Source organism: Zingiber officinale, chromosome 9A, assembly GCF_018446385.1.
Source record: "Zingiber officinale cultivar Zhangliang chromosome 9A, Zo_v1.1, whole genome shotgun sequence".
In the NCBI taxonomy this organism is placed as follows: Eukaryota; Viridiplantae; Streptophyta; class Magnoliopsida; order Zingiberales; family Zingiberaceae; genus Zingiber; species Zingiber officinale.
This window is the reverse complement of record NC_056002.1, coordinates 15,452,622-15,465,853: the sequence shown is the minus strand read 5'-3', so window position 1 is coordinate 15,465,853 and position 13,232 is coordinate 15,452,622. Positions and strand designations below refer to the sequence as shown.

General features: G+C 37.0%; 2 protein-coding genes and 1 non-coding gene across 3 annotated transcripts; all 3 read left to right on the top strand.

Moving 5' to 3' along the window:
- The first annotated feature begins 7,179 nt into the window (after positions 1-7,179).
- Positions 7,180-10,244, top strand: LOC122020329 (CDP-diacylglycerol--glycerol-3-phosphate 3-phosphatidyltransferase 1, chloroplastic-like). The gene is made up of 8 exons (XM_042578214.1): positions 7,180-7,779; positions 8,573-8,639; positions 8,737-8,811; positions 8,904-8,955; positions 9,152-9,237; positions 9,319-9,393; positions 9,510-9,604; positions 9,750-10,244. Exons 1-8 carry the CDS (start codon positions 7,268-7,270, stop codon positions 9,814-9,816), a joined length of 1,029 nt encoding a protein of 342 aa, XP_042434148.1. The 5' UTR covers positions 7,180-7,267; the 3' UTR covers positions 9,817-10,244.
- A 673-nt stretch (positions 10,245-10,917) lies between these two features.
- Positions 10,918-12,684, top strand: LOC122020330 (22.3 kDa class VI heat shock protein-like). The gene is made up of 2 exons (XM_042578216.1): positions 10,918-11,291; positions 12,182-12,684. Exons 1-2 carry the CDS (start codon positions 10,985-10,987, stop codon positions 12,433-12,435), a joined length of 561 nt encoding a protein of 186 aa, XP_042434150.1. The 5' UTR covers positions 10,918-10,984; the 3' UTR covers positions 12,436-12,684.
- A 278-nt stretch (positions 12,685-12,962) lies between these two features.
- LOC122022175 lies at positions 12,963-13,173 on the top strand. Its single transcript, XR_006122900.1, has one exon. It is a non-coding gene; the product is annotated as a small nucleolar RNA U3 (small nucleolar RNA).
- The last annotated feature ends 59 nt before the right edge of the window (positions 13,174-13,232 follow it).

The following is a 13,232-nucleotide window of genomic DNA, read 5'->3' as shown; positions in this document are numbered from 1 at the left end:
GGGTTGTTACGAACGGACCTAGGTATGACGTGACATTCAAAGTCAAGAGGGCGTGACAGTTAAAATCAAAGGGAGATGACAATCAGGGATCACTCACAACAAATCTTGGTTCCTCGCCCCTCCGTACAAGGATAGTCGACCAAGAGGCCGATCAAACCAAAGGAGCCTGGTGCTTCCTGCCTATAGTATGACACCCACTATATACCCGATCAATCATCATCCCTCCATTCAAGAGAGTCTCGACCGACCACAAGGCCGCTCGGGAATAATATTCGAACATGACCCGAGGACCTAGTTGTGCTTTAGGTCCCTAGTATACAGTGGGTTGATATGGTAATCGGTTAAACATATGAACCTTCACTGTTCATTCTTCTGTCCTCCTGTTTATGGGTGGCCTGATATACAACTGACTAGAGTTATAAGCTCAGTATCCTTATCTTTGCTGGGTAAACATTCAAAGCGAATCTCAGAAGAAACTTGACCGAATTTCCAGAGTTTAAATATCACTTCAGGGACAAACCTCCCAATACAAGGACAATCGGCGGAAAGTACCAGTCGGGCCTCTCGGGGCTCAGTTCCTCATTCTTCAGAAATAAGTATCCCTGCATATGGCTGGTCGGTCTTAAGAACTGTTCGGACCTAGGGGACTCGACTTTCCATTTTTTCATAATCAAATCATTAGCATTACACAACGTATATCCGAGCGAACTTAAGGGTCGAACGTCCTATACTCGGTCGGATAAATATCTCATCGTGATATCTTCGGGAGACCACATTGTCAGAGAATTTCAACAGTCCGTAAGAGAATAATAACCGTTTGTCAGAGAATATTCTTATGTTATTACATGAGCATTTAATAGGATCTTTCTCAAAGGTGATTCTACATTTTTCATTAGCTGACACTTTATGACAACATATTTCTTCAATTGCCTCATTAATGACGTCAATTACAAAAGAGTGCACATAAGTAACGGAAGATTCCTCAGGTGGTGACTATATGCCTCCCAGAATACATATTCCCTTACTCGATAGTTTCTAACACCTGACATTCTCTGTCACCTCATATTTTGAAGTTATTAAAGGTGCTATATAAAGGGGGTCCTCTCCGATGGCAAAGTGCGCTGGAAAATATGTTTTTACTACACACACTATGTTACGTATCTACTGTTTAATTTTTAGCTCGGACATTACACTAACTTGAGTGTCGGAGGGCTTTCGCCAAAGACCTCTTCCCTAATTTTTAGCACTGACGTTTGTCTGCTCTCTCGAGTGTGTGAAGGAAGGATTTTCGACCTCGTTCACAGTCCCTGCTTCAATCTAAAGTCTTTGTTCAGTCAACCTCGCAACCACCTTCCCAGCGCGTCAACTCTCCAGCTTTCAGATAGGATCATATGTATATCGGGTTCATATAAATTATATTAGTAATTGTATCATATTCAGATTAGGTTTGGCTTTGAATAACATTACTAATACGGGGTGTAACGGGCGAACCCAGAAGATAATGTGGTAGTCAAGGTCAAGGCGACGTGGCGGTCAAAGTCAAGGGAAGAGAGCATTCCCTCACCTGGCTTGATTGTGCGCCCAGCGCTAAGGCTTTTCAGGTCCAACCCGACCTAGTTGCAAGCCAGGCGAGAGAAGGCTGACCAGCCCTTGCACCGATCGAACATAAGGGGTTTAATGCTTTACTCTTGAACTAAAAAGATAGCATGCCCGATCGAGTTTAAAGATGTCCGACCCATATTACAATCGACCAGTCATAAATAGGAACAGCTTCCCCAATTCTCATAAATCTCTCTGCATGCCCAGTCAAACAAAAGGCTTACCGGGCCTAGGGCACTTAAGGCATCATATTATTTTCTGAACGGGTCCTCAATATTATGCAGAGCATAATTGAGTAGCTTAATATAAGGACATATATAAGGACGATCGATTTTATAGGGCGGCTGAGATATACGCAACATAATACATAACTGAGCAGACTATATAGAACATAACTGAGTAGCTTAATAGAGACGACCGACCTTATAGACCGATCAAGATATACCCAACCAATAATATGAGCAGAGAACCTTAACAACTTGTCAGAATAACAACCACCAATATTCTGCTGGAACCTTTTTCAAGAATTATTATGTCTCTCATCAGCCGACCACTTATAATAGCATATTCCTTTAGTGACCTCAACAATGACATAAGCTATAAATGACACAAGAGGTATATATATGGGTAAATGAAAAATTCCTTAAATAATTATGGCACACTGCCCAGGTGGTATCCTCTGGTCTGCAATTTGCAGACCAGAGGATGGTCCATTGCATGAAGACATTTGATTTGGATAAACTCTATTTATAAATAGATGGGGTCTATCCAATCAAGGGTCTAAAAAAGTGGACCATCCTCTGGTCTGCAAATTGCGGACCAGAGGATCCATACTCTACCTAGATTATACACTCTCCGTTATCCCAACAAACTCTAACATCACTAGCCACTTCATGATTGCGGAGGTTATGAGAGATGGTATATAACGAGGGTCCTCTCTGTGGGCAAGATATGTTCTCTGAACAGCTGAAGCTTATTCTCTCACGCACATTCTTTACTGTTCTTCATCCACCCGTCCGGACTGGTACTGAGTACTTGAGCATCGAAGGGCCTTTGTCAAGGATTCTCCTATTGTTTTTAGGTGCTGACGCTTTGTTGGCTCGTCTCGATGTGCGCAGGATTGAAAGGGAACCTCTCCGTGAAGTAAGGAAGTCTTCTCTTAGTCAACTACCGATTCACCGTGTCCAGCGCGCCATCTCTATAGTTTTCAGACAAGATCAATTATTTTGATCTAATTTCAACTGAGTATTTATTATCACATGCTCTGCACAACATGGTCACCCTCTATTAATCCCTTAATACTGAAGATTCCGTCTGTTAATCCTGTTTCTGCTTGCTGCTAAATGATCACAATTATGAGGCTATGATATAACAAGTGAGTCGAAGCACAGAGCCTGTCCTTAAAACCTTTTCAAATGAAGTATCTGAAAATGATATGTTCTTTTTTTCTACTGAAAATGACATGTTGCTAACTGGAAAGCAACTTTCCTCAGCAGCAAAGAGGAACGCATGCAAACTGTGAAGTTATTGTGGCTTGATCCTCAATGGCTTCCACTTCCATTTGTTCTCATTGCCATTTCCTTGTTTGTGGGCAAGATCAGAGGCTTTTCCTGACTTTCCTTGCGTATTGAATGCTGAAAGCGAAGGCCGCAGATTGATATCAAGATCATGAAAAGTTGAATGAGGTTGGGTGAAACAAAAGGTAGAAGTTGAATGAGATTTCATTGAATGCTTCTTCTTTTTTTCTTCTTCTTCTTTTTGGGGCTTGTGGTTTTCATTAATGTTGTTTCTGATGGATATATCTGGATATGTTTGTGGATAAAGTCCGGATAATTTGAAGATGAGTTGTAAAGTGTTGAGGATTTTGGTTGAGAAGTCTTGAGGGAATTAATTGATCTTTATGCTTAAAAGCTTGTCCTTTAAAGCTCTTTATCTTTGTGTTTGTGGATATATGTGATTTTAGATTTTGTAAAAATGAATATGCAATTTCACAAGTTTAAACGGGTTGACATATACTTTTTGTGATTGGAGGATGATCTAATTTGCTCTACTTAACAGGGCAAATCAAAGTAAGCAATCTTTGTCGTAGGGATATTTTTATGGATTGTGAATCTGTAATATATAAATTTTTTTATTGACATATGCATCTTGGGACTACGATTCATTTAGATATCTGTGATTTAATTCTCAACTATGATATATTTATAAAAAAAATTCTTCCAAATAAGACACGAAATTATTAGATACTGCACTTTTAGATTTTTTACTGTACTTTTCTATCCATCTTAATAAAAGATGAGAAATTTATATAGGGCTAGACTAATCGCCCATGTGGATATTATTGGCATATGTTAACGCGATCTATTTGTTTTTCAAATAATAATATCTCATATTGAGTTAATCCTATCAGTCCAATTTAAAAAGTTAAAAAATATATATATATCGCATCTCAACTTTGGAAAGTTAAAAATTCATACGATATAATAAAGTGAATTCGATGAATTAATAAGTGCATGAGGTAAGTTCGATCCTATATTGTAAAATTAGTAATCTCAATTAGTTTTAATAACATGATAAAATATTTAAATTATCATTTAGATATCTATAGTTTTAAGAAATTTTTCATCTAAATTAGGAGCGTAATCAAAAGATGTCGAACTTTTAGGTTGATCGTCATATATGTATTTTTTAATTTATCTTAGCAGTCAGTAAAAAAAACTTTCATGATATTATCTTATAAAATTACGATCTGATTTGTAGGATTATAGGATTTTACTATTCAAAAGTGCCAAATTACACTTGGATGGCTTGAAATCATCTTTGGAGAGTCAAAGTAAAATCGTTAGCATCCACATCCTATGTTACAAATATTTATATATATATATATATATATATATATATATATATATATATATATATATATATATTATTGTATTATTTTATGATATGAAAATATAAATATTATTGGATGTTATTATATTATATTATTAATTAATTTAAACTTGTATCGGTAATAATGTAATATGTGATGTGAATGTCAACTGTGGTATATGTAAAATTATTAATTTATTTATATATAAATGTCATTTTTAATTATTATTCACATCCAATTGTAATAATATTTAATTTTAAAATTTTAAAAAAATTTAATAGAATTGTGGGATTCGATCGAAACCTACCGATCCGATCTTGTAACTCCGAATCGATCCAGATAATGATCCTACAAATTATGGGTGATATTATTGACTTTTCTTCTGGTGATGAGCTCTAAGAACACAACCTCACCCTAGCGGAGGCATGACTCTTGTCCAATGGCGATTGTAATATGCACAGGTAAAAACATGGCATCAGAATGGATCTAGGATTAAAAGCCTTTTCTTTTAAATTTGGGAGTTCAAAATTGATGGACAATTAAAATTAAAATAACCTCCCGTTGGGCCCCCAGTTACCGCCCGAGTAAACATATACGGGCTCCGTCTTGCTCCCGTTTCTTGTCAGACCGGCCTTTTGCAACACCAGAATCAGACGCATTCAGCGCCTTGAGATCTCAATAACTCAATAATGTGTTGTATAAAGATGATAACGGATCGGATTAGTGTCGAATTTTATATTCTCCATTTTATATCCATTAAATATAGAATATCCGATGTTGTATATATATTAAGATTTAATTAAAGTCTCATATTAAAAAAATTCAATAAAATCATAATCGACCCTAGGGTGCTCAAGATGGGGCCGATGCACAGGACCCATCATTTCTATTAGTAAAAAAAATTAATATTTATTGAATAAAAACTTAATTTAAAAAGGTTTATAATTAATTATTGTAGATTTTTTTTTAAAAAAATGTCAATAATAAAATAGAAAAATATCCATGGGAGAGAATTCGATCATATTTTTTCTCTCTCTATTCTTTTCCAGTGTCTTCATCATTGCTTCGTGCCCACTAACACTACACAAGTGTTTAGACCCTTCAAGACTTTAATTTAAGTAGAGTTTTATGTTTTGATCTATGTTAATTTAGCTTGGTGCATGATTAATTGAAAAATGATTTTAAATTACTCAATTCAATTAGTTTGTTTGATTTTTGTTTATAGTATTGACTTTATTATTATTTTTATATAAATACAAAAGTTTTTTTTTTACACCTGACGTTTTGAAATCTAGGGTCGGCTCTGGTAAAATCTTGGATTTAAAAGGAGATATGATATCTCTATTAGTATGAGACCTTTTGAACATAACCCAATAGCAAAGTCATAAGGGTCTAAGCTTAAAGTCGATAATATCATATCATTGTGGAAATATGTGAACATTCTTAGGACACAATAAATGATATCAGAGTCATGATCCAGATCAAACCCAATGTGAGGTAGCCTTGAATGAAGTTAAGGGTGGGACCGAGATAGGTCGGGTTGACCAGATACTTACGGAATAACCTTGAAGCTGGTCAGGATGATCGAATACTTATGGAGAGGTCTGGAATAGGTCAGGGTGACTGAATGCTCGCGAAGAGACCCGGAACAGGTTAAGATGACCAAATATAGATATTTCTAGGGAGACCCAGAGCAAGTCAAGATGACCGTTAATATCTTTTATATTTATAATTTTCTTTTTATTCAATTATTATCATTCAATAAAAATATATTATAATTAATATCCTCTCTATATGTATTATTTAATTGAGTATTCAAGTCGAGTACTATGATCTATGATCGCTACCTCGTGCAAATACTTAAGACCCTTGGTTATCTACCATTTTCATTTCTTCGCGGCATTTAGAGGAATACCATTGGGTCCCAAATCTACAACTTCTTGTTAATTACTATTTCTCTATGAAATATCTAAATCTTTGCCAAGATCAAACATTGGGAATGTTCTTTTAGGTCCAAAGAACACTTATGATACTAAAGGAATGGTCTTCGACTCTTCCAACGAATCCTTTCCCATTTGCCATGTATTCACAGGTGTCGTAGTTAGACCCTCTAATAATAAATTAAACTTTTAGAGTTCAAGGTTTAATTACGATATAAAGATTTTTTTTAATGAATAATGAACTTAAAAATATTATCAATTAGAATTAACCTTTACATATACTTTCTTGATTTATCATAATAATCAGTGAAAAAATTTCATAAATCTATTTTAGCATTAGTCGATCCGAAAGTTTAGATAGATGATGTTGAAAAGAATCCCTTGATTGTCACCGGCATGGGCAAAACTATAAATAAGTGTGTAGCTAGGCTTTAGCCCGGGCTGTACGAAGATCATTTTTAATTTTTTTATATGTATTATTTATTATATCGGTCTTAAAATTTCAAATTAAATTCCGCTGGATTATATTTTTTATTTTTAATTTTTCGTTAAATTCTTTTTAGCCTAAGCCGTCATTGACCATCGGCATTCGGCACAATAACAAGGGGGCTGATATGAGTGAGTAGATCATTTGAGCTGGTTAAACTTGTCGAGCAAGACGATCGAGTTAAGTTGAATTGAGAGAATTGGATGAATTAAGACACATGATAGATAGATTGGTTAGGCTTTATCAAACTTTAAGAAAAATATTTTTCACCGAAATTAATATACGATACTTTTGGCCTCAACATCCGTTTGGGTCAGCGAGTCAACGGCAAAACCCTCAGCGACCGAGCTTCTCCTTCGATGCTCTCCCATGACAATCTTCAGAACCCTAATTCGATCCCTTCTCCGGAACCATGGCTCTCGATCTCACCTTTCATGCCGCACTCCATCTTCTCTTTCTCCCCTCGTTTCCTTCTCCCCTCTCCCTCTATCTCACTCCACCGTCGCCTCCAATCCTTTCGCCTTCGTTCTCCCGCTCAACCGTTCGCCTGCTCCGATCTTGTGCCCTCCCTTTCGATGGACCCCCTTCTCCGGCCCCCTTTTCCTCTCTTCGCCCCCATGGAAGCTCTTGCAGTCGGCAACTCCTTTGTATCTGCGCGGTAAAGATGCGATCTTTCCGAAGGATCTGCTTCAAGTTCGGAGCTTTCCGGTCGAGTTAAGATTGATATCGATGGGAGAGATCGAGAGGGGAATTGTAAGGAATGAAATTCAATGGAGAGAGGAACCCAAGGAAGTCGGTTCTGAAAGGATTGATGAGAAACTCTTAAATTTGCCTAATTTGGTCTCGATCAGCAGGATGGTGTCGGGTCCTATAATCGGATGGTAAGTTGGTTTGTATGTATGTTATTTCAGGAAGTTAATCTCTCGCAGTTAGTATTATACTGAAGAAAAATACTTCGATTCATACTTTGCGCTTGGTTTTGTTTGTCTTTGGACTTAAGGGTATGCTGTCATTCAAGAGAAATTTTGTGGAAGTAGCTGCGGGTATCTATATTTTCTTAGTTCATTTTTTTATTGGAGAAGTGGCATTTAACATTACTATTTAATTTCATTAGCAACTTCCCTGGATGGTTCTTGAAGTGTTGTTAATCACTGAGCCATTTATCAAAAAACTGAAAAAAAGAGAATCTCCCTTTTATTCACTGGAAATACTAGCTATCCAATCTTTAGTTAAGTACCCAACTTTCACATGGTTCCTGAAACATGAAACTGAAAAATCAATTATGCGTGATAAAAAGAATGCTAGGTTATGGTCTTATGGAAAAACTTACTGATATATGCGTGCAATTGGATCTGTTCCATTCCATGAAGAAAAAAGTGTTTCTTTACTTGACTTTTGTGAAATGATCTTATGTTTCATAAGTAAAATTGAATGGTACCATTGCTTGCTACATTTGGCATTATTACAATAGTGTGTATCCCCATTGTGGAAAAAAAAAAATACACGTGTCACCTTTTATCATTCATCTTGATGTGTCTAATATATAGAATAAATTCACTTAAACCTCTCTGAATGTTTGTTATATTGATTAAATCGGTTAATATTAACATGAATTGCTGAAATAATTGCTTATGATAATACTTCCTGAATATCTCATCAAAGTATTTGATGTAGGATGATTATAAATGAGTGGTATCTTCCTGCTTTCGGTGCATTGGTTGTCTCTGGAGCAACTGATTGGGTGAGCAATTGAACATTATGTTGATTATTGAGATAATATTTTTTTTGTTTTCAATTCTGATTCATTTGGTCTCAGTTGTTCTTACTTTGTGTTATAGTTGGATGGTTTCCTTGCAAGAAAGATGGGTATTCATTCAGTCTTTGGTTCCTACCTTGATCCACTAGCTGACAAGGTTTAATTTTTTTGGATGAAACTTATGGTTGCTAACCAATTGTGCTGTGTGTATTCTTAATATGATATTGTACTCCGGTTTTGCCAGTGCAGGTTTTAATTGTCTGTGTTGGATTGGCTATGTTAAAAAAGGATCTACTAAATCGTGAGTCATTCAACTACCTTCCAAGTGGATTATCTCACACCTAAACTGAGTCCAATGCTACATACCTGTTTTCCTACCTTTTCTAATTAAGTAATTAATAAATCGTGCTTTATTTTAGATTGCTAGTGTTGTTTTCCAAAATTGTATTTCAGACAAAAACATGGCAACTACCTGAATTTGTCTGTTATAATTCCAGCTATGCTTGTGGCCTTGATCGTTGCAAGAGATGTAGGTCTTATTGGTGGTGCATTTTATAAAAGAGCTGCAAGTTTGGGATGGGAGGTAAGGTTACATTGTGTGCAATTTGAAAATCTTGAACGAGTCTGATGAACTTATTGAATCCTCCTATGATTCTGTTCGCAGTGGAAGAGTTGGTCTCAGTTTGTAAATCTTGATGAAATGCATAGGCACAAGGTAGAGCCTCTCTTAATAAGCAAGGTATAGTTTTGTGTTCTTGATGCTCATCTCTTTGAACGCTATGCTTTCTTTTCTGACACTGTTGCATCCTTCTTCTACATGGAAATACATCATCATTTAATGAGTGGATTGTGCAGGTGAACACAGTCTTCCAGTTGCTTTTAGTTGCTGCTGCTCTTCTTCAGCCTGAGTTAGGGAATAAAGAAACTCAGGTTTACATAACCTACTTGAGGTAAATTGCACACAAGATCCTCTGTTTTTCCTTTTAAGTTTTTTGAGCCGAAGAAAATTATTTAGCAACTCTGCAATAAAAACACGTATCGCTTCATGTTGCGTGCAAGAGTATTGATAACAAGTATTGTTGGATATTTTCGCAGTTGGTTGGTCGCTTCAACAACGTCTGTCTCTTCGATCGCATACATAGTTCAAAATCTTCATAGATGATCTGCTTTCCACTGCAGATCATTGTGGTTGGTGAAGAAGTACCAACGGTGCTTCCTCTTGTTCTTTGAGGGCATTTCATGAAGTCTTCAGAATTGATCACAAGCTTGTGGTTCCATGTTCTCTATCACAAATAGCAGGCCCAGCGGATGAGATACATGTATACTTTTTTTTTTTATTTGAAAAAAAAGAGTCAAAATCCTTTCATTTTGAAGGCAAGAGTTCTTTTTCCCCTCGTAATAGTGGATGAAGTGCCCTTAATCCATGCAGATTAGCTAACACTCATGTTTGTATCTGCCATTTGTGTCTAAATGCAGACAGAAATCAGTGATATTTCAAATTTAATCTCAAAGATAATTTGAACTCGTGATTTGAAGTTATTGGTTTACCTAGCAAACAATATATTAGTGACATAATTTACTGGATTGTGATAGGCATAAATATAACACGATGATGTAGTGAAGAAGTGTTTTTGTTTTCGGAATTAACATTGTGTCGAGATTCTGTAAGAGCACTGAGTTGATCTCTGAATACAAACACAGTTCTTAAAGAACTTTTGCTTGGTTCATTTGTAATCATATGCTAAATGACCAGAATATGCTGTGGCTTATAAATCATATCTGCAATTTGATTTCTGTCATGATATGATCCACTTGGAGCCTGAATCTTCTAAATGACCTGCCTGAATCTTCTAAATGACCTACAAAGATTAGTGCTGGATACTGACATTTATCTCTGCATTTGGTATATATCCTTATCCTTTTTCTTTAGCACATCATGCGTTAAAGTCAAAATGCCACTGAGTTACTAGAATATATATTATTTGTTATTAACTGTGGTCCTTTTGCACTAAATTATTTTATATTTTGTTTGATTGTCAGTAAAGATTAAAAAAAGAGTAAGGATATAATGAGATGGAATAGTCAAAAACAGTAGAAAAAAAAAGGACGTGGGAGCAGAAAAGCATAGATATCTGAAAGAAACGCATAGCGGACTATTACAGGCAGCGACACCCAATGATAGAAAGATCCACGGAAGTAAACACCTTTAAATATTCCCACAACGCCAAGACCATACCCTTTTTTTTTCCAAAAGCCACCCTCAAACTTTATAAAAGGCAGAATTCCCAGCGACCGTCCTCTCTCGAATCGATCACCGTCTCCGATCGCAGATGCCTAGCCGGAGGGCGATCGAAGTCCGCACCGGCGACGGGAGCTCGCAGAAGTGGCGAGTCTCCCTAGCGGAGGGCGTCTTCGACTCGTTCGTCGCCCACGGAGGCGCCGCCGCCCGCAGGGTGTTCGGCGAAGGGTCCCTTTTCAGTCCGCTGCTGTTCGGGAAGTTCTTCGACCCCGGTGACGCCTTCCCTCTGTGGGAGTTCGAGGCCGACGCGCTGCTCGCAGGGTTGAGGAACGCGTCCAAGACCGGCGTCGATTGGTTCGAGACCGACTCCGAGTACGCCCTCAAAGCGGAACTGCCAGGTACTGGAAATTCGTTAGGGTTCCTAGTGGGAAGAACAAAAGGCTAGCTGCAGATTGAAAGCATAATAGTAATTCCTAGGTTTGATACAAGAAATGGGTAGCAAAGCTTGAGTGGGAATGATAATTTTGGTAATTTCAAGTTGCAATCAAACTCAAGAATATAATAGTTGTCTCATCAGATTTCATCATGAACGAAAGTATTGCCACCAAATATGAAATAGTTATGGAAGTCAGTACCTCGTTCACATTACGAATGATATTAAGGATGGAAGTAGCATGTTTAGTTTAGGAATGAGATTAAAGACGATTCTTAATCAAATCTCACTTGTGATTCTATCCATATAAAAATAGAAATCTTGCTTTGTTTCTTTCTGATCCATGTGCTGCTTGGTTTCATCAGTTGATGCTGATCCATTCAATAATGTCCGTACAAGTTGAAAACTTGCATCTATTTTCAGCAGCTGATTAGCTTTAATCTATTCGAAGTCTTGGATCAATACATAGCATATCTTATGAGTTTCTGTTTAATTACAGAAAGCAAAACTCTTAGGCCTTGTTCTTGGTCTTCTTGATGCACTTTGTGCTGGTATCATACTAAAGATTTGATTGTATAGGACCAAGAATAGGTCAAGCATTTGAGAATAAAGGTCGGCTCAAGTTTTGTTTTATTTAATTTGTATTTGAAGGAGCCAAGATTAAGACATGAGACATGCACCATGATATGAATTCCAATTAGTATCACTCAGTGTGACTAAATTGTATTGTCTCAGTTGTAGATTTGTATCACTGTTGCGTACGTGCTAGAACGGTTTTGGTCATACAAAATCAATACTCCAACTTATCTATACATAGACAATGCTTGCAAACAATGACTGAGTTTCATTCTACAGTTGGCGTGAGGAAATGTGATGCAGAAGTGTGTGGGCAAAGCACGAAGGTGATCGAGATCAGTGGGCTATGGAGGGGCAAGGAATCCGAGGCAAGGGACTGGAAGTTAGGCCGCTGGTGGGAGCATGGATTCGTCCGGCAACTCGAGCTACCGGCCAACGCAAACTGGAAGAAGACAGAGGCGCACATTGTTGATGACACCCTCCTGGAGATCAAAATTCCAAAGCACAACACTGCTGATGGAAACCTGCACTGAATGGCGAGCAGCAAGGAATCTGAATCTGTATTCAATCGTGGCAACTAGTGCTCTCTAATTTGACAGAATATGTCCATGGTGGTGGCTGACAGGAAGAATAAAGAAGCTGTGCACTGATGGAAGAAGATGTGTAATTAATTGTCTATTGTTGCTTTATAGATGTAGCATGGATTTGATTTATTGAACAATGATATGAAATATTTTGTGAGTTTTCAGATGAATTAAATCAGCACAGGAAATTTTAAAATACCTTTCATGAGTTTATTAATCAAATGCCTTTTATTGTTTTTTATTTTATTGTTTAAATACTCGAATAGTAAATAGAGAATGGTATTTTGTAAATGTATGAACTAACTGGAAATTTCTCATTATTTATTAATTTCCAGTATATCTTGGGCAACATAAAGTACTCCAAATTTTAATTGGACGATGAATGATGCATGGAGATGCTAGGGAACTTTAGTCCCACATCGCTTATTTACATTAGTTTTGGAGGCCTTATTAATCGCTAACTTGCTGCACTTGGCACGACCTTACTTGAACAGGATCTGTTCTATAGATCGTACCACTGTGTCCTTGAGTGTAAAGGAGACAGGCAACAAAATCTGGTTGATGACATGTGATCTCGGGATCAGGGGCATGATTAACGGCAAAGGTTCTTTGGAACCGGTTGCTGTGGAGGATTGTTCTCACCAGATATGGATCTGGTGGGGTGGTCTTGAGATTGTCTGACAGACCCAAACTTCTTGATCGTTTTAAATTAGAGATTATGTCTGAATATTATTTTTATAAAAAAA

What these genes read in the sequence shown, in the direction of transcription:
- LOC122020329 (XM_042578214.1), top strand. Translation starts at nt 7,268, where the DNA reads ATGACAATCTTCAGAACCCTAATTCGATCCCTTCTCCGGAACCATGGC. An exon ending in CTGCAAGTTTGGGATGGGAG is followed by an intron (nt 9,238 to 9,318) that starts GTAAGGTTACAT and finishes TTCTGTTCGCAG; the next exon opens with TGGAAGAGTTGGTCTCAGTT. An exon ending in GTTTACATAACCTACTTGAG is followed by an intron (nt 9,605 to 9,749) that starts GTAAATTGCACA and finishes ATATTTTCGCAG; the next exon opens with TTGGTTGGTCGCTTCAACAA.
- LOC122020330 (XM_042578216.1), top strand. Translation starts at nt 10,985, where the DNA reads ATGCCTAGCCGGAGGGCGATCGAAGTCCGCACCGGCGACGGGAGCTCG. An exon ending in CCTCAAAGCGGAACTGCCAG is followed by an intron (nt 11,292 to 12,181) that starts GTACTGGAAATT and finishes TTCATTCTACAG; the next exon opens with TTGGCGTGAGGAAATGTGAT.